This window comes from Mytilus californianus, unplaced genomic scaffold, assembly GCF_021869535.1.
Source record: "Mytilus californianus isolate M0D057914Y unplaced genomic scaffold, xbMytCali1.0.p SCAF_1, whole genome shotgun sequence".
Taxonomy (NCBI): Eukaryota; Metazoa; Mollusca; class Bivalvia; order Mytilida; family Mytilidae; genus Mytilus; species Mytilus californianus.
Window position 1 is genome coordinate 121887156 of NW_026262581.1, and position 23982 is coordinate 121911137.

The 23982-nt window shown below is 31.3% G+C and overlaps 2 protein-coding genes across 8 annotated transcripts in view; one reads left to right on the plus strand and one right to left on the minus strand.

Moving 5' to 3' along the window:
- The window catches only part of LOC127712565 (putative inositol monophosphatase 3), a 30840-nt gene extending 16522 nt beyond the window's left edge, over positions 1 to 14318 (plus strand). The window contains exons 5-7 of one of the 7 annotated variants that reach the window (XR_007987173.1): positions 501 to 7680; positions 10880 to 10967; positions 14183 to 14318. Coding sequence is in view for 1 of the 7 variants with exons in the window: in XM_052219077.1 (XP_052075037.1) it covers positions 501 to 757 (257 nt within the window). In the remaining 6 variants the exon portion in view is untranslated. Of the gene's footprint in view, positions 1 to 500; positions 7904 to 10879; positions 11104 to 14094 lie in introns of those variants that run through there. The other 6 variants (XR_007987169.1, XR_007987163.1, XR_007987171.1 and 3 more) reach the window with 6 other exon arrangements.
- Positions 14319 to 19431: 5113 nt separating this feature from the next.
- On the minus strand, positions 19432 to 22464 carry LOC127712306 (uncharacterized). Its single transcript, XM_052218678.1, has 2 exons — positions 21906 to 22464; positions 19432 to 20844 (listed from the first exon to the last, which is right to left on the minus strand). The coding sequence occupies exons 1-2, from the start codon at positions 22255 to 22257 to the stop codon at positions 19916 to 19918; spliced, it is 1281 nt and encodes a 426-aa protein (XP_052074638.1). The 5' UTR covers positions 22258 to 22464; the 3' UTR covers positions 19432 to 19915.
- Between the last annotated feature and the right edge of the window lie 1518 nt (positions 22465 to 23982).

The following is a 23982-nucleotide window of genomic DNA, read 5'->3' on the forward strand; positions in this document are numbered from 1 at the left end:
GTTAGGGGAGAAAACTGTATTGAAAGGAGCTGGTGCAGGTACAGTTACAGCATACATGTATCAACAAAAACTTATTACAACAATTTACTCGGAAATCAATGATGGTAGATCAATGATATCACACCATTATAAACCTCTTATATACCTCTATACTCTTATGTCTGATTCTGTGAAAGTAAGATGACCTGCCATATACTGTACACCATGCCACCTTATTTTCACTGATAATAATGTGGTTTTTTTCACACTTTTTATTTTACATATTAAACTTAATATCTTAAAAAAACAGATTATCAGAAGTTTTGTTTTGTGAAGCTCTTTCACTATGAAAACAATAAGAGAGAATAAGAACCCATAATGACATATCAAGAATATTTCAAATATTAACTACCAATGAAATGATTTTTAGGTCTCGATTTGCTTGTTTATCAATTTTGCTATATACTGTATCTATACATTTTTTCTTTATAACGTTATATTTTCTGTTTTGTTTTTTGCAGGCTATAAAACTTTAGAAGTAATTAAAGGTAATGCAGATGCATATCTTCACACAACAAAAATAAAAAAGTGGGATTTATGTGCAGCTAATGCAATTTTAAGTTCTATGGATGGTAAAATGACAACATTACAAGGAGATTTTATTGACTATTCATCTACTACAGATAAAGTGGTTTCTGATGGTTTATTAGTGACTTTGTCAAATCATTTTGATTATTTGAAAAAACTAGCAGGTGCTATGAAGAAATCTGATGCATAGTGTATAGTAATACTGTTAGAATATACTACTGTTAGTATATAATACTGTTAGTATAATTATATGGGGAAATTTGTTCATGATTGTTATCGTTAAAAAATGCAATTTAGCTATTCTCAACAGTTCAAACTATAATTCTCACACGTTTTTAAGGTTCATAACCATGGAGTGATCATAAGACCTATTATGCAAAAGGTGAAGTTGTTGTCTCGCCTTGACGGAGTCAAAAAGCGAGACATAGGTATACTGTTGTCGGCGGCGGCGTCAACAATGTATTAGTTTGTGATTAGATCTAGTTTATGGTGAACTACTAGTGGTAGGTCATTGATATTTGGTATGCAATTGTATTAGCATTGGCACATCTCATTTCCATGGAGATTATTTGGCCCTGCCCCCTCAGTCATGGTCTATTGACTTTGAAACTTTTGCTTGGTTTACATGTATAAGTTTGTGATTAGGTCAGTTCAAGGGGAACCATTAGTGGTAGGCCAATGATAATTGGTATGGAATTGTATAAGCATTGGCACATCTCATTTCCATTGAGAATATTTGGCCCTACCCCTCAGTCATGGTCTATTGACTTTGAAACTTTTGCTTAGTTTACATGTATTAGTTTGTGATTAGATCAGTTTAAGATGAACCGCTAATGTTAAGTCAATGATATTTGGTATGCAAATTTATTGGCAGTTGCAAGTCTCATTTACAAGGAGATTATATAGCCCCACCCCCTCATCATGGTTCATTGACTTTGAAGCTTTTTACATAGTTTACAATTTAATGTTTGTGTTTAGGTTTGTTTAAAGGGAACAACTTATGATAAGTCAATGGTACATGTATTTGGTATGCAGTTGTATTAGCATTGGTACATCTCATTTCCATGGAGATTGTTTAGCCATGTACCTTCAGTCATAGTTCATGGATATGAATATTTGAATAACTTACATGTTAAAGTATTGCTATTTTAATTTCAACATTTGCATTATCTAAATTACCAAAAGGCGAGACATATCTCTGTGATAATAGTTTATTTAAATTAAAAGTATTGACTCCGTCCTGCACTACACATGACAGAGATTCAGTATTCAAAGATATTTTAGGGGGAGAGTAGTGCCAATTTCAGTATCAGGAGGGGGGACTTATCTCAAATTGTTGTGTACCAAATATGGATTTAAGAAAAAGATAATTTCATTTCATTTGTAGCATTGATCTCTTTAAGAATTTCCTGGTAAAGACTTCAGACTATTTGTTTATCTAGCCATTCAATGTTTGTTGGTCTTATTACTGAAATGTAAGTCTAGCAATCATTTGTGTAGTCATAATTATTTATTTCTGAAACAATCTGGGTAAAACATGTGTAGAGGTTTTAGGTTGAAATGTTGAGATATATTACATTTATTTTGAACAGTATTATTATGATGATATTTATTAGTCTACTGTGTGTCCCATGAATTTGGAGAAAATTTTCTCTTTGTGTATGATTTTATTATTGTGCTGAATCTAAAAATGAATAAATTCTTTAGTCCAAGTTTAATCACATTGTCCATATGAAAGACAGGAAATACTTTCTGATGTGAAGAAGGCCATCATCCATAAAACTTAAGCTGATTCTACATATCATCAAATGTACAAAGGAACCTAAACAGAATAGCCAAACCAAGTAAGGTCAAATTTTCTACTTCACAATTCCTGGAACACTCAGTAGATTATAATTAGCATAAGTATGATTTTAAGCAACCATCATACTTTTGGGTATTTTAAATGTATTTTCTTGGAAGATCAATTTTGCCAAATAAATATATTTTTAGCGTGTACTTAGTGAACTATTCTAGTCTTTATTCTATCGTAATGATCAAACTATTATTGTCAAACTGTTTCTTTGCTAGTCATATTTGTTTGTGGTATTGATTATATTGTTAGTTACTTTGCATTATACACCAGAACATATCCTAAATGCCTCTATTCAAACCATTACTATGTTAAAAAAAAAGTTTCAAGCTACATTCATTAATATTTTATGTAAAGGAGAAGGTACAAAAACAATTCTGAACCAAAAGGCAATAGGTTCAATGCTAAATTAAGTACCTCTTACTTAAAAAATCTTTTGTAAATATTTCACATGTAACTGGTGACAAGTTATGCCATGCTATATAGTGGAAAACTTTTATTCACTGATTTTGGTTTTAATGATATATCAATGACGTAAAAAAATTAGGGTTTTTGACTATTGGTGTTTATGAAAGCAAGTGGAAAGAAGAATTTCATTGGATTGTAATCTTATCAAAATCCATTGTTATATTTTCTTTGTACAGCTTTTTATGTATATGCATAGCACTCAGCTTCATATCACAAGTATAGAAATTATCTTTTATCCAAAACTTAAATGATATCCAAACTTTACAGCGACCTATAGTTGCTAACATCCAAGTCATTTGGTCTCAGGTGGATAGTCTGTTTGGCAATCATATCACATCTCCTTTTTCTATATCAGGCACAGATCCAGCCATTTTGAAAAAGGGGGTTCCAACCCTCAAAACACCATGAAACGTTAACATAATTAAAAAAATTTAAAGATAAAAAAAATCGGGGGAAAAAAAGGGGGATTCATATCCCTGGAACCCCCCCCCCCCCCCCCCCCTTTTTGAAGCTTCCCCTGGATCCAATGTATATTTATATCCAGATGATTTTTATAACAAGGTTCCTAGAAAAAAAGTTGGTTATTATTTTGGTAAAGTAAACAAGTGGTTAGCTGCCAACAGTTTACATGCAATAACTTATGAAACGTTCTACAAATGCTTTTCAACTTTGAATATATTGATACTGATTTCAAAATGGAGGTCAAGTTGGATATTGAGGATTTTACTTTTACAGTTCAGGAGTTATGGTCCTTGATATAGTGGAAAATGGCTCTGTTTGTTCTTTCCATTCAATATCTTATGAACCCTTCTACTGATGGTTTTCAAATTATAAAATGTTGTCACTAATGACAAAATGGAGGTCGAGTGTGATATTAATGATTCTCACTTTTGCCGTTCAGGAGTTATGGTCCTTAATCTATTTGACAGCTCATTCCTTCTTTAGATTACTATACTATGTATAGGTTTTCTAAATAGGCATGTATTCTTATGTCAGTGAAGTCCCATGTAGAAATATGTAAGTAATTTATCTTTTTATCAATTTAGTCCAATGTAGACATGTGTAATTACATGTATCTTTATTCTTGTGTTATTTAGTCCCCTGTAGGAGAATGTAATTAATGTATCGTTATAATTGTGTTATTTATGTGAACTTTGTCTTCCAATTTGTGGTACCAAAGATGTATTGATTATCCATTATCGGCATCATGCATTCCATTATATTTTAATTAGAATAATGCTTTAGATGTTCCAGGACCAATGGGACTCGCTTATGAGAACACAGATAATTTCACGATTCATTTGTTAGACTGTTACAATAGCTAGAAAAACTGTTATCTTGACATCTTGTCCTGGTATGTAATAAAATGAAAATACATGTACAACATTAAGTTTAAAATCCTATTATTTATTGTTTTTTTGCTTCACAATTTTTCCAATAGCACTTTGTATTGAACAGTAAAAATACTACAAACAGAAAATGGAGAATAAAACAAGCTGTCACATACACAACCATACAAAATGATTTATACAGTCATCCATTATGAAATTGAATCAAATCTGATGTTAAAAAGAATTTGAACAGGTGTTTAATACAGTAAATTAAACTATAGAGGGAAGGTTTTGTTTGTTTGTTTCCTATGTGACCTTTTCATTGTCTTTTTACTCATGTTCTCATAAGAAATAATAGGTGTATTTGTGGAAAGAAATCAAAAGTATTAAGGGGAAAATTTTGCCCTGGCATTATGAGAAATATTTAGAAAAAATTTTGGAGACATCTTTAAAAAAGTTGTGATAATTTATTTCCTGGCAGATTAAACTTTGATCTTACTTAATCTGTACCATCATTGAGCACATGACGACTAAAGAGATTAGGATGGAAGGTCAAAATATAGAAAATGAGTTGAGGAAAACTAGAGATTTTGGGAAAAAATAATCACCATACAATTTATAAATTTCATTAAAATGTGTATAATAGATATATATATATATGTATTACAGGGCTCACACTACTTCAGAATCATAGGGAGAAATGACTTCTCTTTTTGAAACTGATAGGGAGAAGTGGTAAAATTTGAAAGAGAAGTGCTTGTTCGCTTACGGCACTATAATGTTTGGTTTTTACTATAATATTAAGGGCCATATTTATCCTTTCTATTTATTTTTTATATTGTTCAATTCAAATCTGAGTATACAATTAAAGTAACAGTTGTTTCAGTTTATGTCATGTATGTCTTTCATAAATAATCATTAATAGTTGCACAATTATATTAGTCCTCAAGATTGTCAGAAACTACCAACTAAATATCTAGCACTAAAAAGAACTTTTGTTATATCAAAATGGAAAAGAATGTATCATATATCAATTAAAATTCAATTAAAAAACTATTCTGTTTATCATGTTTATGAAACTCATTGTCAAATAAGGACCTCAAAAATTGTGAATGTTTTAATGCTGTCATAATTGACTTTATGATAAAGACCACCACTATCAGTATTCTCCTCTGGTGCTCATCTTTTTTGTTCAATCCCTGCCTTGGTCAAACCAAAAATACAGATATTAAAACCAGTATTTGGTGCTTCTCCATCAATGAAAACAATCTTTCAATTTTTAGGGTGGAGTAACTGCATATTAATTACTGAGTACTATTGGTTTAATGTTTCATTATGTAAGTTTACAAAGATTCTGCAATTAACTTTACAAAATTTTTTTTTTTAATTTTTATTTTAAAGTGGGGAATAACATGACTTAGTATCAGGTGTTGTGTATAATTTATGTTTAAAATATCCTTTGTCATTTTTACCCTTGAAAATGTCATGTAAAAAGATATGTATATACCTTCAAACTTATTGTTTATTATTGTCATATCTGATTTACTTTCTAAATTTTGTTCATACTTTGTATTCACTGTAAATATAATCATTTCACAAAGAACAAGAGAATTTGTTTCATCCATTTTTCATCTAGTCTTTATGTACAACTGTAAGTTAACATCTGCTCATATACAAAATAAGTAAATACTGTGTATTTTATACAGCAAGTCTCGTCATTCATTTTTACATTATATATGAACAAAGTGGAAATGTAAGATTCCTTCTCTCAAAGGTGATCTCCATAATATTTTTAAATACCAATGTATATTTTAAGACTGTCTTATTACACTGATGCAAGGTTATTTCCATAGTTATATATTATGCAACAAATCAATTTTGTTTAGAGCTCTGTTGGATTGTTTAAACAAAACACATCACATTTTTCCCCTGAAATCAGCAGATTTTATTTATAAATCATGTTATGAAATATTGATTTCTTACCTTAACAAATTACAATTTGGTAATCTTTTTATTGATAACAATAGGACTAAAATAGTAGATGCACAGATGTACAGTTATCATATTCCAATATTTTAAGACCTTGAATACAGAAAAAATATTGTTAACAAGTTATTGTACCTAAAAGAATAGAAATTTTCTTGTAGTTGTTTGTGTGAGTTGGTGATTGTGGAAAATGACCTGATACACAATATAGATGTATACATTGTTAGTTAGAATTTCAGGAAAACAATTCAAAAGCCCATAAATATTAAGGAAAACATGTCAAGAAATGATAAACTGCATTTAAAACACATACAATTAGGATTTTTGTAGTATAATACTTACAAATTTTTAACATAATTTATCCTATTTCTATTGAATAAATATTTTCTGAATAGATGAACATTGCAGATATTGAGATCCATTAATGTTTTAATATAAGTGTACAATCTGTGACAATAGTATTTCATAATATTTAAAGTAATGAAACTGGGTGATTTTATGGAAAAGGGTTTTATTTACAATTGTTTTATTCAGACTACTAAATAATTTTTCAGCATGTTCAGCATAAGAGAGGTGAAAGATACCAAAGGGACATTTAAACTCTTTAAGTCGAAAAACAATCTGACAAAGCCTTGGTATTCCCTTACTGCTGCTGCTAATATCAGAATAACTGTTTGACTGGTGTAATTTTTATTTCACCTGCAATTGAAATTACATAATTTATATGTATTTTAAACAAACTATTCATGTTAGTCCTCAGCAGAAAACCTGTATTATGGTCAGCTTGGTACATTTTTCAGTACAGACCTAACTTGGGTAGAATTATTCATATATATTCAATATTTGTTATTTTAGATATGATTTTTAAAAATGTGTTGTACTGCTCATTCATATTTAGTGTTTCAGATCTCATAGACATTGTTTATTATTGTTATATGTATATAAGATTAACTTGGTAATTAATTGGTTTAAGGAGTGACAAATGGGAGGAAAGGTAGAAAAAGTGAAAGGAGTGACTGATGGAAAAAGGTGTAAATAAATATCATATATTACTGTAAAATATTCACTGTGAAATCATACAGTTCTTTTATTTATTGACACTGGGCTGTTGGTTTCCTATAAATCCAAATATTGTGATAAAATTTACTTTTTGTTGAATATTCAGAGATTCAATGGATTTGTGTGATTTAGATGTATCTTTTCACAGACTTGATAACATGGAATAAAAACCATGAAGTAAATGTGTATAGTTGCTGTAATATGTGTAAATGGAACATCAAATTTCCTCAAACCATGAATGGTGGTCTTTTAAAAGCATTTTTGTGTATTGACTGAGAACTAATTAAATTAGCCTGAATATGCCTTGATTCATACTTAGAACCTTTTATCCAGAATAGATGTTTATATTTTATTTTCAAAAATGGTTTGTCAAATGTATTCATTTAAATAGTTAGGCAGCAAATCTGTCTGCAAAAGGTGTTGAATTGTTTTGTGAAGTTTATGTGTACCACAGTATGAGAACTTCGCTGGCTATTTTTTTGTCAGCATTTGACAAATTATTAAGGTTTTCTTGTTACATTATTTAAAAGTATGGTGTAAGATAGAAAGTATGTGTATAGATGAACTATTGTTGATTTAATATGTTATCATTGTCATTTTAAGAATATCAATATATATAATAAAAAGCCTTGGAATATAATGATTATGATTATTAAATTGGCCACTTTGTTTGAAAAAGAAAAGAGAATGGAAACAGGGAATGTGTCAAAGAGACAACAACCCGACCAAAGAGCAGAAAAAAGCCCTAGGTCACCAATGGGTCTTTAGCAAGAAAAACCCACATCCAGATGTTGGCTTCAGCTGGCCCTAAACAAAAATGTATACTAGTTCACCAAAAAGGACTTACACTTAACTCCAAATCATGCAATTGAAACAAAATTTTAAAAACACTTACATCAAACTTCAGTTCCATTTACAGGAAGTTTGGTAGCCATAAGTTATTACAGAAATGTTTTGGCTCATAATAATGATGAATTTCTTGTGCACTTAACATCCATTGAATGGAATTACTTTTCTACACATCCTGACGTAACTCATAAATAAGGGATGGTTAATGACTATTACAAATAACAATGATCAAACATGTCAGTCATCTGTGACACAGACGTACATATGTCCAAATATATAAACCAACCTGTTCAGGAGACCATCAAGCTTTGCATTTATGGATCTTATTTTTGCAAATGTTTACTATGTTTAAGTAGAGTTTTTGTAATTATTAATAAAGCAGAATATAGAAATATCACACCAACCTTTAAAAGTCAACTCTGAATGCAGAGATTTGGAGATGATGTGTTTTGTAAGATAAATAATGGTTTGTAGTAGCTAAACTTTGAAATTAGCTTAAAGCAAAATAATTAAAGTTATGTCCCTTTGACCGTAGTAGTCATCTCTTATAGAAAGGTCTATTTTGAACTTTCACTATTTGATTTTGCTTTTCTGTGTTCTTAGTTGGTATTTTGTGACTAGCGAGGTTTCTTTCTCTATCTTATTTACTCCATACACAATGGGGTAAGATGGGGTTGATGTTAGTTTCTCGAGTTCATTATTTTGATATACCGGTAAACCAAATAAAGAGAAAAAGTTTAACTGTAACTTCCTTATAACTGTTTGATGTTATTTTGGATTCTTAAGGCCTTCATTCAGAAAAATGTTATTGAACTTTTAGCATTTAATAAGTTTAAGCTATATTTGTAATAAACAGCTTGTGGTTGTTGAAGCAGATTGTCCCGGCTGTTAACCCATGTTTGGGGAGCAAAATACTTACTTTTTGTTACATCGAACATAATACTTTAATCCTTCTAAGTCATCTTGCTTTGGTATTGACAACATACGTGATAGTTTGTGTATGAAATATAGGAGAAGCCTTTGGTGTCAATAAACATGGTACCACTGTGTGTAGATTCCATTGGATAACTATTTTTATCTTTTTATATCTGAACTTGTGATGTGAATTTCCAAAAAGTATACTAATACTCCCTTATTGAAGGTGGAAAATATATGTCTGTAACTTGTTTTGGAAATCTCTTGTATTTTCCAAAATACATCTAACTGAATTCGTTTAAGTTTAAAGACGTCAATTTTTTTGTGTTTTAATTAAAGCTTGTTTATCTTTTGAAGTTTCACTGGCAATCCCCAGTCCAATTAGAAACTATTGGAATGCAGCATACTTTTATCGTTGAAAATTAGTGCCACAATATGTTATTAAATACATGTATTGTTTTTGGCGCATATTTTTATGAATGTAGGACAGAAAGTCACAGGACAAAAAATCACAGACAAAAAGTTACGGACAAAAAGTCACAATTCAGTTTTGAGATTATTTTGCTTTGAATAAGAAAACACTTATTTTTAAAAACATGAATTGTACTTTTATTGAATTATTATATATAAAGCAACTTTGTAAACAAAATTTATTCTGAAAAAAACTCCAATAATGCTCATATAATTGTGATGAAAACAATTTGTCAAAGTGGCTTGGTACTTAAATGGCTTCATGGTGACAAGGAATATATCCTTTGCAAGATTAAAATTTGATAAATCTTCATTTATCAACGCTTATGAACAATTTCCTTAACTGTAAAATGAATATATGTAAAAAAAAAAAAAAAAAAGAAAAGAAATTATTTCAAGAACTTTCTCTCATATATTCAAAGAATTTTATTCGTGACTTTTTGTCCTTTTAAATTTGTGACTTTCTCTCCTGTGACTTTTTGTCCGTTTACCTTTCTGATCACTCTGCAGGCCAGCCTGAAGTAAACGGTCGAAGGGCTTGTTCAGTATAAATGGCAGACATCTTTTTTCTAACCTATTTTTTCTGTTGCTTGTTATTCTTTCTCATCCTGAGAAAACAGTTCGATCTGTATTTAATTCTTAGAACTCAATAAGTATTTAATAATCTAGGTTTCTTTGCATTTAGAAAGAGGACTTTTTCATGTTAAAGCGTGCCTTGATTTTAAAGTATTAATCCTATCTTCAATGACACTTATGATTAGAGATCGTATGCCGTTATTTAGCCTTAGAGCCATAATGATTTTTCTCTGAAAATCAGATTACTATTGTTGACGCTGGAGACATTTTATGTTATTCTTATATGTATATCAAAATAACTGGGTAATAAATTGGTCCAAGGAGTGAAAAATGGGAGGAAAGGTAGCAAAAGTGGTAGGAGTGACTGATGGAAAAAGGTTTAAATAAATATTCACTGTCAAATCATAAAATTCTTTTATTTATTGACACTGGGCTGTTGGTTTCTTATAAATCCAAATATTGTGATAAAATTTACTTTTTGTTGAATATTCAGAGATTCGATGGATTTGTGGGATTTAAATGTATCTTTTCACAGACTTGATTACATGGAATAAAAACCATGAAGTAAATGTGTATAGTTGCTGTAATATGTGTAAATGGAACGTCAAAATTTCCTCAAACCATGAATGAAAGCCTTTTAAAAGCATTATTTGTGTATTGACTGAGAACTAATAAAATTAGCCTGAATCTGCCTTGATTCATACTAAGAACCTTTTATCCAGAATAGATGTTTTTATTTTATTTTCAAAAATGGTTTGTCAAATGTATTTATTTAAATAGTTAGGTAGCAAATCTGTCTTAAAAGGTATTGAACTGTTTTGTGAAGTTTATGTGTACCAAAGTATGAGAACTTCGCTGGTTATTTTTTTGTCAGCATTTGACGAATTATTAAGGTTTTCTTGTAACATTATTTAGAAGTATGGTGTAAGATAGAAAGTATGTGTATAGATGAACTATTGTTAATTTAATATGTTATCATTGTCATTTTAATGAATATCAATATATATAATAAAAAGCCTTTGAATATAATGATTATGATTATTACATTGGCCACTTTGTTTGAAAAAGAAAAGAGAATGGAAACAGGGAATGTGTCAAAGAGACAACAACCCGACCAAAGAGCAGAAAAAAGCCCTAGGCCACCAATGGGTCTTTAGCAAGAAAATCCCACATCCAGATGTTGGCTTCAGCTGGCCCTAAACAAAAATGTATACTAGTTCACCAAAAAGGACGCTACACTTAACTCCAAATCATGCAATTGAAACAAAATTTTAAAAACACTTACATCAAACTTCAGTTCCATTTACAGGAAGTTTGGTAGCCATAAGTTATTACAGAAATGTTTTGGCTCATAATAATGATGAATTTCTTGTGCACTTAACATCCATTGAATGGAATTACTTTTCTACACATCCTGACATAACTCATAAATAAGGGATGGTTAATGACTATTACAAATAACAATGATCAAACATGTCAGTCATCTGTGACACAGACGTACATATGTCCAAATATATAAACCAACCTGTTCAGGAGACCATCAAGCTTTGCATTTATGGATCTTATTTTTGCAAATGTTTACTATGTTTAAGTAGAGTTTTTGTAATTATTAATAAAGCAGAATATAGAAATATCACACCAACCTTTAAAAGTCAACTCTGAATGCAGAGATTTGGAGATGATGTGTTTTGTAAGATAAATAATGGTTTGTAGTAGCTAAACTTTGAAATTAGCTTAAAGCAAAATAATTAAAGTTATGTCCCTTTGACCGTAGTAGTCATCTCTTATAGAAAGGTCTATTTTGAACTTTCCCTATTTGATTTTGCTTTTCTGTGTTCTTGTTGGTATTTTGTGACTAGCGAGGTTTCTTTCTCTATCTTATTTACTCCATACACAATGGGGTAAGATGGGGTTGATGTTAGTTTCTCGAGTTCATTATTTTGATATACCGGTAAACCAAATAAAGAGAAAAAGTTTAACTGTAACTTCCTTATAACTGTTTGATGTTATTTTGGATTCTTAAGGCCTTCATTCAGAAAAATGTTATTGTACTTTTTGCATTTAATAAGTTTAAGCTATATTTGTAATAAACAGCTTGTGGTTGTTGAAGCAGATTGTCCCGGCTGTTAACCCATGTTTGGGGAGCAAAATACTTACTTTTTGTTACATCGAACATAATACTTTAATCCTTCTAAGTCATCTTGCTTTGGTATTGACAACATACGTGATAGTTTGTGTATGAAATATAGGAGAAGCCTTTGGTGTCAATAAACATGGTACCACTGTGTGTAGATTCCATTGGATAACTATTTTTATTTTTTTTATCTTTTTATATCTGAACTTGTGATGTGAATTTCCAAAAAGTATACTAATACTCCCTTATTGAAGGTGGAAAATATATGTCTGTAACTTGTTTTGGAAATCTCTTGTATTTTCCAAAATACATCTAACTGAATTCGTTTAAGTTTAAAGACGTCAATTTTTTTGTGTTTTAATTAAAGCTTGTTTATCTTTTGAAGTTTCACTGGCAATCCCCAGTCCAATTAGAAACTATTGGAATGCAGCATACTTTTATCGTTGAAAATTAGTGCCACAATATGTTATTAAATACATGTATTGTTTTTGGCGCCTATTTTTTATGAGTGTAGGACAGAAAGTCACAGGACAAAAAGTCACAGACAAAAAAGTACGGACAAAAAGTCACCATTCAGTTTTGAGATTATTTTTCTTTGAATAAGAAAACACTTATTTTTAAAAACATGAATTGTACTTGTATTGAATTATTATATATAAAGCAACTTTGTAAACAAAATTTATTCTGAAAAAAAACCCCAATAATGCTCATATAATTGTGATGAAAACAATTTGTCAAAGTGGCTTGGTACTTAAATGGCTTCATGGTGACAAGGAATATATCCTTTGCAAGATTAGAATTTGATAAATCTTCATTTATCAACGCTTATGAACAATTTCCTTAACTGTAAAATGAATATATGTAAAAAAAAAGAAAAGAAATTATTTCAAGAACTTTCTCTCATATATTCAAAGAATTTTATTCGTGACTTTTTGTCCTATTAAATTTGTGACTTTCTCTCCTGTGACTTTTTGTCCGTTTACCTTTCTGATCACTCTGCAACCTGAAGTAAACGGTCGAAGGGCTTGTTCAGTATACATTTTTGTTTTTGTAAATGGCAGTTATCTTTTTTCTGACCTATTTTTTCTGTTGCTTGTTATTCTTTCTCATCCTCGAGAAAACAGTTCGATCTGTATTTAATTCTTAGAACTCAATAAGTATTTAATAATCTAGGTTTCTTTGCATTTAGAAAGAGGACTTTTTCATGTTAAAGCGTGCCTTGATTTTAAAGTATTAATCCTATCTTCAATGACACTTATGATTAGAGATCGTATGCCGTTATTTAGCCTTAGAGCCATAATGATTTTTCTCTGAAAATCAGATTACTATTGTTGACGCTGGAGACATTTTATGTTATTCTTATATGTATATCAAAATAACTGGGTAATAAATTGGTCCAAGGAGTGACAAATGGGAGGAAAGGTAGCAAAAGTGGTAGGAGTGACTGATTGAAAAAGGTTTAAATAAATATTCACTGTCAAATCATACAGTTCTTTTATTTATTGACACTGGGCTGTTGGTTTCTTATAAATCCAAATATTGTGATAAAATTTACTTTTTGTTGAATATTCAGAGATTCAATGGATTTGTGGGATTTAAATGTATCTTTTCACAGACTTGATTACATGGAATAAAAACCATGAAGTAAATGTGTATAGTTGCTGTAATATGTGTAAATGGAACGTCAAAATTTCCTCAAACCATGAATGAAAGCCTTTTAAAAGCATTATTTGTGTATTGACTGAGAACTAATAAAATTAGCCTGAATCTGCCTTGATTCATACTAAGAACCTTTTATCCAGAATAGATGTTTATATTTTATTTTCAAAAATGGTTTGTCAAATGTATTTATTTAAATAGTTAGGTAGCAAGTCTGTCTTTAAAAGGTATTGAACTGTTTTGTGAAGTTTATGTGTACCAAAGTATGAGAATTTCGCTGGTTATATTTTTGTCAGCATTTGACGAATTATTAAGGTTTTCCTGTTACATTATTTAGAAGTATGGTGTAAGATAGAAAGTATGTGTATAGATGAACTATTGTTAAATTAATATGTTATCATTGTCATTTTAATGAATATCAATATATATAATAAAAAGCCTTGGAATATAATGATAATGATTATTACATTGGCCACTTTGTTTGAAAAAGAAAAGAGAATGGAAACAGGGAATTGCAAAGAGACAACAACCTGACCAAAGAGCAGAAAAAAGCCCTTGGCCACCAATGGGTCTTTAGCAAGAAAATCCTGCATCCGGATGTTGGCTTCAGCTGGCCCTTAACAAAAATGTATACTATTTCACCAAAAAGGACGTTACACTAAACTCCAAATCATGCAATTGAAACAAAATTTTAAAAACACTTACATCAAACTTCAGTTCCATTTACAGGAAGTTTGGTAGCCATAAGTTATTACAGAAATGTTTTGACTCATAATAATGATGAATTTCCTGTGCACTTAACATCCATTGAATGGAATTACTTTTCTACACATCCTGACATAACTCATAAATAAGGGATGGTTAATGACTATTACAAATAACAATGATCAAACATGTCAGTCATCTGTGACACAGACGTACATATGTCCAAATATATAAACCAACCTGTTCAGGAGACCATCAAGCTTTGCATTTATGGATCTTATTTTTGCAAATGTTTACTATGTTTAAGTAGAGTTTTTGTAATTATTAATAAAGCAGATTATAGAAATATCACACCAACCTTTAAAAGTCAACTCTGAATGCAGAGATTTGGAGATGATGTGTTTTGTAAGGTAAATAATGGTTTGTAGTAGCTAAACTTTGAAATTAGCTTAAAGCAAAATAATTAAAGTTATGTCCCTTTGACCGTAGTAGTCATCTCTTATAGAAAGGTCTATTTTGAATTTTCCCTATTTGATTTTGCTTTTCTGTGTTCTTGTTGGTATTTTGTGACTAGTGAGGTTTCTTATTCTATCTTATTTACTCCATACACAATATGGTAAGATGGGGTTGATGTTAGTTTCTCAAGTTCATTATTTTGATATAAACCAAATAAAGATAAGTTTAACTGTAATTTCCTTATAACTGTTTGATGTTATTTTGGATTCTTAAGGCCTTCATTCAGAAAATGTTATTGTACTTTTTGCATTTAATAAGTTTAAGCTATATTTGTAATAAACAGCTTGTGGTTGTTGAAGCAGATTGTCCCGGCTGTTAACCCATGTTTGGGGAGCAAAATACTTACTTTTTGTTACATCGAACATAATACTTTAATCCTTCTAAGTCATCTTGCTTTGGTATTGACAACATACGTGATAGTTTGTGTATGAAATATAGGAGAAGCCTTTGGTGTCAATAAACATGGTACCACTGTGTGTAGATTCCATTGGATAACTATTTTTATTTTTTTTATCTATTTATATCTGAACTTGTGATGTGAATTTCCAAAAAGTATACTTATACTCCCTTATTGAAGATGGAACATATATGTCTGTAACTTGTTTTGGAAATCTCTTGTATTTTCCAAAATACATCTAACTGAATTCGTTTAAGTTTAAAGACGTCAATTTTTTTGGTGTTTTAATTAAAACTTGTTTATCTTTTGAAGTTTCACTGGCAATCCCCAGTCCAATTAGAAACTATTGGAATGCAGCATACTTTTATCGTCGAAAATAAGTGCCACAATATGTTAAACATATATTGTTTTTTGGCGCCTATTTTTGATGAATGTAGGACAGAAAGTCACAGGACAAAAAGTCACAGACAAAAAGTTACGGACAAAAAGTCACAATTCAGTTTTGAGATTATTTTTCATTGAATAAGAAAACACTTATCTTTAAAAACATGAATTGTATTTTTATTGAATTATTATATATAAAGCAACTTTGTAAACAAAATTTATTCTGAAAAAAAAACAATAATGCTCATATAATTTTGATGAAAACAATTTGTCAAAGTGGCTTGGTACCTAAATGGCTTCATGGTGACAAGGAATATATCCTTTGCATGATTAAAATTTGATAAATCTTCATTTATCAACGCTTATGAACAATTTCCTTAACTGTAAAATGAATATATGTAAAAAAAAAAAAAAAAAAAAAGAAAAGAAATTATTTCAATACTTTCTCTCATATATTCAAAGAATTTTTAAAAAATTATTCGTGACTTTTTGTCCTATTAAATTTGTGACTTTCTCTCATGTGATTTTTTGTCCTTTGACTTTTTGTCCGTTTACCTTTCTGATCACTCTGCAGCCTGAAGTAAACGGTCGAAGGGCTTGTTCAGTGTAAATGGCAGTTATTTTTTTTCTAACCTTTTTTTCTGTTGCTTGTTATTCTTTCTCGTCCTCGAGAAAACAGTTCTGTATTTAATTCTTAGAACTCAACAAGTATTTAATAATCTAGGTTTCTTCGCATTCAGATAGAGGATTTTTTCATGGTAAAGCGTGCCTTGATTTAAAGTATTAATCCTATCTTCAATTACACTTATGATTAGAGATCGTATACCGTTATTTAGCCTTAGAGCCATAATGATTTTTCTCTGAAAATCAGATTACTATTGTTGACGCTGGAGACATTTTATGTTATTCTTATATGTATATCAAAATAACTGGGTAATAAATTGGTCCAAGGAGTGACAAATGGGAGGAAAGGTAGCAAAAGTGGTAGGAGTGACTGATTGAAAAAGGTTTAAATAAATATTCACTGTCAAATCATACAGTTCTTTTATTTATTGACACTGGGCTGTTGGTTTCTTATAAATCCAAATATTGTGATAAAATTTACTTTTTGTTGAATATTCAGAGATTCGATGGATTTGTGGGATTTAAATGTATCTTTTCACAGACTTGATTACATGGAATAAAAACCATGAAGTAAATGTGTATAGTTGCTGTAATATGTGTAAATGGAACGTCAAAATTTCCTCAAACCATGAATGAAAGCCTTTTAAAAGCATTATTTGTGTATTGACTGAGAACTAATAAAATTAGCCTGAATCTGCCTTGATTCATACTTAGAACCTTTTATCCAGAATAGATGTTTATATTTTATTTTCAAAAAAGGTTTGTCAAATGTATTTATTTAAATAGTTAGGCAGCAAATCTGTCTTTAAAAGGTATTGAATTGTTTTGTGAAGTTTATGTGTACCAAAGTATGAGAACTTCGCTGGTTATATTTTTGTCAGCATTTGACGAATTGTTAATGTTTTCCTGTTACATTATTTAGAGAGTATGTGTATAGATGAACTATTGTTAATTTAATATGTTATCATTATCATTTTAATGAATATCAATATATATATCAATATATATAATAAAAAACCTTGGAGGAATATTACCCGACCAAGGCCACCAATGGGTCTTCAGCAAGATAATCCCGCCAGGAGGCGGGCTTCAGCTGGCCCCTAAACAATAATGTATACTAGTTCAGCAAAAAGGACGCCACACTTAACTCCAAATCATGAAATTAGAAACTATTGGAATGCAGCATACTTTTACCGTCGAAAATTAGTGCCACAAAATGTTAATACATGTATTGTTTTGGCGCCTATTTCTGATGACTCTGCAGCCTGAAGTAAATGGTCGAAGGACTTGATCAGTATAAACGGCAGTTATTTTTTTTCTTACCTTTTTTTCTGTTGCTTGTTATTCTTTTTCGCCATCGAGAAAACAGTTCTGTATTTAATTCTAAGAACTCAACAAGTATTTAATGATCTAGGTTTCTAGAATTGTCAATAGTTCCTTTAATGCATTTAGAAAGAGGACTTTTTCATGTAAAAGCGTGCTTTGATTTTAAAGTATTAATCTACGATTCAATCCTATCTTCAATGACACTTATGATTAGAGATCGTATGCCGTTATTTAGTCTTAGAGCCATCGTTCTCTGAAAATCAGATTACTATTGTTGACGCTGGAGACAATTGTATCTTTCGAAATATTTTTAAATGGCGGCAGCACCATGACGAGCGTCTGACTGGGTTTTTTTAGTTTTCTTCTGTATTGTCCAACGGTTCCTGGATCTAAGTTGCTTTTTTAATTTGTTGTCTATGGTCACAAGCTAGCTCCTATATTTGTTTCATATTAGACGATTTTAGCTATTCTATTTAGACCCGTTTTGCTTCTGAAATGATACTGCTAGATTGCGAGAGATGAAGGCCTCGTAAAATGTCTGGGTTAACTGTAACTACTTTACATTGTCTCGCGATCGGTTGTAATGTTTTTATGCTTGCATCTACAATTTTGGAAGAAATTTCAAAGTTTCTGTAGAAATCGTATACAGCTGACATCTGCATCACCAGGATTTTTTTTTACACTGGACTTATGGCATATATGAAAATACATCTTTCTTTAGAAAATAAAACTACTGTACCAATCGAATTCATTTCTGGTCATATATTAAGAAAGTCTTTGCATTTCAGATGCGTGGCTTTCTTGTTGATTACCGATGGCAGTTTAGCCTTTGACACTATAAAAAATTTACCATTGAAAAACATTAATTTTGTGATAACCGATTAAAACAAAATCTAATAAGTGTTATATTCCAACGGACAGTCTGTATTCCGACGAGTACTTATTGTGCCACCTACTGACTGACTTGTTTGTATACTCCTTTATATATATATATGAGGCAGAATTCATACAGAACCTACTCAAAGACAAAAAGAAAAAAACATTGCAAAGTTCTTTCATTTCACTTTCATATATTATTGATGTCTTGTCACTCAATAACCTACATTTCAGTGAGTGCTTGCATCTCCTAAATCCCATTGAACTTGATATTAAGGATACTACGGAAACTAGAAGGTCTGTTTCATATCTTGATCTTTTCCTCGATATTGACACGGATGGACGACTTCAAAATAGAACCTATGACAAACGTTATGGTTTCAATTAATAAATTACGTTCGTGAATGTTAAACTATACATACTTCATGAGCAGAGGTGTGCTTTTGACACAAAAACTGCTCCAACAAAGTTATGAGGAAAAACGAACTAAATCGATAGTACTTAATGTTACGGTCACCATCACGACTTTGGATGACCGATACGATTTGTCTACGTCTCAACTCGATGACCAATACGATTTGGCTGTGTCTCAACTCACTAGCGACATGTTTTCGAGTCTTACATCGTTAGATACCAGATACTATTTTTTATAACAGACCATACGGAATTTAAAAAAAAAAATCAGTTCCTGAAAGTTTTCAAATCGGTGCTAGTTGCCAAAAAACATAAAATCACATATTCAGAGCGTTTTATTTTAAACTAGTACCTTTATTTGAGAGATGTTAATCAGCTTGAAGCTAATACAGCAAGAAACAATATTGCAACTATGTTTTACAAAACACGACTCTGAAAAGTCCTGAGATCTCTTTCAAATTTTGGATGTATTTGTTTGTTGGTTTTTTTTCACGGACATGTGGCACTTTTTTTAAAGGTATTTTCACATTGCTGCAGCTCGTGGCTTTTTGAACAAATCTATGAGGTGTTAAATGAAATTGAAAAGCATTTTAAATACATGTTCAGCTCTTTTTAAGTGCAGAGCATCTCAAAAGTAAAGGTTGATTCAGTATAGTTTATTCTGATTTATATTTCCTATGTGTTTTTATTTGTTGTATAAGCGTATGACACCCAACGACACGTGTTCTAAAAGAACGCGCGAGATCAAAAGTATGCCGACGGCATCTATTAATCATACAAGTAACAGTAATCTAATTTAACCATGTTTACACAGTATCAGGTTCTTCGTTCCATTGCCGTACATTGTCTTCAGTCTTTGGACTGTTAATACTGCTGTTAAAAATTTTAGGCACATGCTTTGTTTCTGGTTTTTCAGAGTTTTCAGTGTTTGTCGGATCCCACGTTATTGTAAATTCTGATTGTGCATCTTCTTCTCCCAAGTCACTGTCAGTGCCATAGTATGATTCCGTCATAGAATCATCGTCGTGTAGTGAAAGGAGAGAATTACACACAGAGTACGACTCCGGAGAGAGTGTGAATGAAAATTTGATACCCCGAATATAGTCCTCACCTTCCGTTTCACAGTTTTGAAATGCATCTGAATAATATTCACTCTGCTTCATAACAGCTTCGTTTAAAGCAATGTAAAATTTCATTGGTGTTTTGATTTGCAATTCAAGAAGTAATAAATCGTCATCCATTGTAGAAGCAAGTGCTGTTTCCTCCTCAATAATGTCATAACATTGTAGGTAACTGGAATATTCAGAGGAAAAGAGCGGGACTTCTCCTATCACATGCCGAATGTTCACTGGTAAATGAGATCGATCGTCTAAGACGTCTTTAATTTGAAATAATCCATCATTCGTTACCGATTTGTTAACTTTGTAAAATTTTCCATTTTGTGAAATTGGTAAATACATTTCTTTGTCTTTTTCGTCTGTGCAAACCAAATATTTGGAAGGCGGGGATCTTCTCGTTAAAGATCCAGCAACATCAGTTCGTTTTATTTGCAGAATTTCACCAGAAGAGATTTGTTTTCTTTCTGTCTGTTTTTCTCCTTGTTCGCTGTCTGTTAAACACAAACAACTGATACTGTTTGCTACCAAAACTTGGTCTGTATCCTTTTCTGCTACTGACTCTAGTGTGGTACCAGGTAAGTACTTTTCTGTAGGATTATTCAATAAAGTAAACCAACCTAAATGGAAAAAAATGAGCATCAATTGTGAGATGGATATAGACATATAGAATAAATGATAACATAGGAAATAAGATATGACATGGGTCCAAGCACTAAACATTATACATTGTATTTTTGGTTCCTCTTTTAGTTGAATACAATACAGTGTTTTATAGAATTTTCTTTGTGTCCGCAATAGTGTATGTGTTGACTGAAAGGGGTGGCAATAGAGTAGGGGTAGACTGAAAAGGGGGGGGGGGGGGGGGGGGTACTACTGTAAGTCAAAAAACTTGTTTATAGTCTAATAGTCTAAAAGTGAGTCAGTTTTAACATTCATTTTCATTTTATATTTTCAATAATATTTATTAACCAAATTGCATCCCTTGTCCCCCGCTCCTACGCCAGTTGTCTGGTCACCTGTATTTTGATTTATGATTCTCTGTTCGTCTTTTCGTCCTTTTTCTTCGTACGAGGTGAGATTGTCTGCATCTTTTCACCATATGTGTTTCACTCATGTGAATTTTGGAAAACTGTGCAAGTCAGGTTTCCTAACTATGAGGACATTAAGTATACGCACAGGACCTTCTATAGAAACCGTCACGACTGGGAAAAGCTATAAAAAATTCCAGTTGGTGTATTCACAATACATAAAATAAGACAACAGGAATCCAATAATACAACAGGCCACATCAGTCAACCACCATGACTCCTCCAAAATAAACGTACAAACAAAGACCAACAACAAAAAACAACGCATAATTCAGATGGCCTGACTTGGTACACTACAGGCATAAATGTTATGTAGAGGGGTTAACTTGTTTTACGTGTGCACGAACCTTCCCGTTGACGTCGTAGAACCTGAACACACAATAAATAAAAACAGTATAATACAGCTGCCAAGAGGATGACCATTAACTTGAATAAGGCAATAAAGAATTAAGTAAACAAAAATACACATTTTCTAGACAATTTCACAACGCTATCTCCTGATCAGCCGCAGCCCCACAAACCAAAGGATAAGGAAACAATACAATAACGCCGCAATGATACAGACATCTGTTATTATAGGTTTTACTTACCACTATAGTCCTGTGGTATGACAACATGTCTGCCAGTCTGCTGGAGTTCTCCTTTCTCGGAGTCTAGTCTCATGACCGCAGCTTTCACCTTCTTTGCTGATCTGTGGCTGTGAAGCAGCAAAGGCTGAGATAGGTCAAAGTGTAAAAGATTCCAATCTAGACTACAGGACTCAACACTACACCTGACAGCACAAGGAAGTCTAAAGTTATTTGTTATATGATTCAAAGTATAAGAATGTGTACTCCATTTGAAGTCTAACGTTTTATTGGATGTTTGTAACCTACGCTTGCCTCCTTTGAATTTTCTGGTTTTTATCACTCTTTCGGCACCGTAATGATCATCTTCTTCCATTTTTTCAATGAATTTATTGATAATGTGTTTACTTAGTTATAATTCCGGTCACACAGTAGATATATACACACTCATAAACCTACACATCTTTAATGTCGCCATATTTAAATGTTTTCTAAAGAAAAATGTTTTTAAATATGACGGATGAGTAAATTTCAATAAAAACGAATTAGAATTAAGATAATATCAACATTTTTACCTATCTCTTAAAGAATACAAAATATATTCTATTGAATAACTTCTTAGGTATGATATCCTGCAGCTGTTTACATAAAGCTGCATAAATGAAAAGTTGTATACAAATTTTGCTGTTGTCTGTTCTGTGGTCGGGTTGTTGTCTCTTTGACACATTCCACATTTCCATTCTCAATTTTAAACTTCACATGTTTCTTAGTAATAAACTATAAGAATGCACGTTTTTCTTTAAGGTCTACTTGAAGAAACCGACCTGTGCGATTTGTGTGTTAAGACTGTATATATCATTGAAATATTTCTTTAAACCTAACAATTTTGTGTTGCAGATAAAAAAAAAGGTTTGTTTATAATTAAATTGTCATACACGTCAACATAGGTGTCTAAGCTAGCTCTGACAGCCCTGTCAATCGGACAGAAAACGTCACTACTGTACAAATTGTAACACCTGACTGAGATGTTTCTTTACATGTTTAATGACTTGAAACAACAAGAAAGGATTCGTATGCGGCTTGAATTTCTTAATGTATGACTATAATGGCTAGATGTTGATGTGATATGGTTTAAATTCCATCATACGAAACGGTTTATGTCGAATTAGGCTATTTATCACCGTAAATTGTATTCAAATGTCACATATATGGAAAATACGGATATTTTGCAACCCGCAATGACCTGTAAGTTGGGTCATTCATTTGAAAAAGATAGTTCCAAGACCAGAATGCATTTCTTTATACAATATTGATAAAGATAATACAAAGCTCAACAAAATGCAGAAAAAATCTTTGAAGCCAGTCGACGTACTGTTACTTTTAAAAACAGGTGTAGAATATCTAGAGAAAAAGTTCAGCAAACAAACTAACAGAAAATGTAACTGTGCGCTGGTGGTAGACTTCAAGTCCCCGTGGGTACTATTTGAGCGATGGTCACATTATTATACAGTCTTTTATATACAACACTGATATAAAGTTTATATAAGACACTGTTGGATATTTGGGGTCTTAGAATCTCCTAATAGCAAAAAATTTGAACAGAATCAAACTCAATCTGGTGTCCTCATTTGTAGCTTAGGGCAGAGAGGGCAGTGCCTAAAAACTATGCTAGGTTCGGTGTGAGCCAAGGCTCCGTGTTGAAGACCGTACTGTGACCTATAATGGTTTACTTTTATAAATTTTGACTTGGATGGAGAGTTGTCTCATTGGCACTCATACCACATCTTCTTATATCTATATAGGTTGTAGTATACTGATAAATATTTTTTAGTAAAACATCAGCTGGTTATAATTATTGAAGGTAAATTTATATCACCTTCTGTAGGGTGATTGTCAAAAAAAGGATAAGTTGCACAAAAAGTAACTTGTATACAAATTATATATATTTTATATACCACTCCTATATGACTTTTCCTGCACATCTTCGTCATATCCTAACCTAAATACTATAATAAGTATTCGCAAAGCAAAGGGTGGTAAACCTGGCATTTTTGTGGACCGTATTATTTTTTACAAAAGTTTACAAAAAGGTCAAACTGGA

What these genes read in the sequence shown, in the direction of transcription:
- LOC127712306 (XM_052218678.1), bottom strand. Translation starts at nt 22,257, where the DNA reads ATGGAAGAAGATGATCATTACGGTGCCGAAAGAGTGATAAAAACCAGA. An exon ending in CATACCACAGGACTATAGTG is followed by an intron (nt 20,845 to 21,905) that starts GTAAGTAAAACC and finishes TTTTCCATTTAG; the next exon opens with GTTGGTTTACTTTATTGAAT.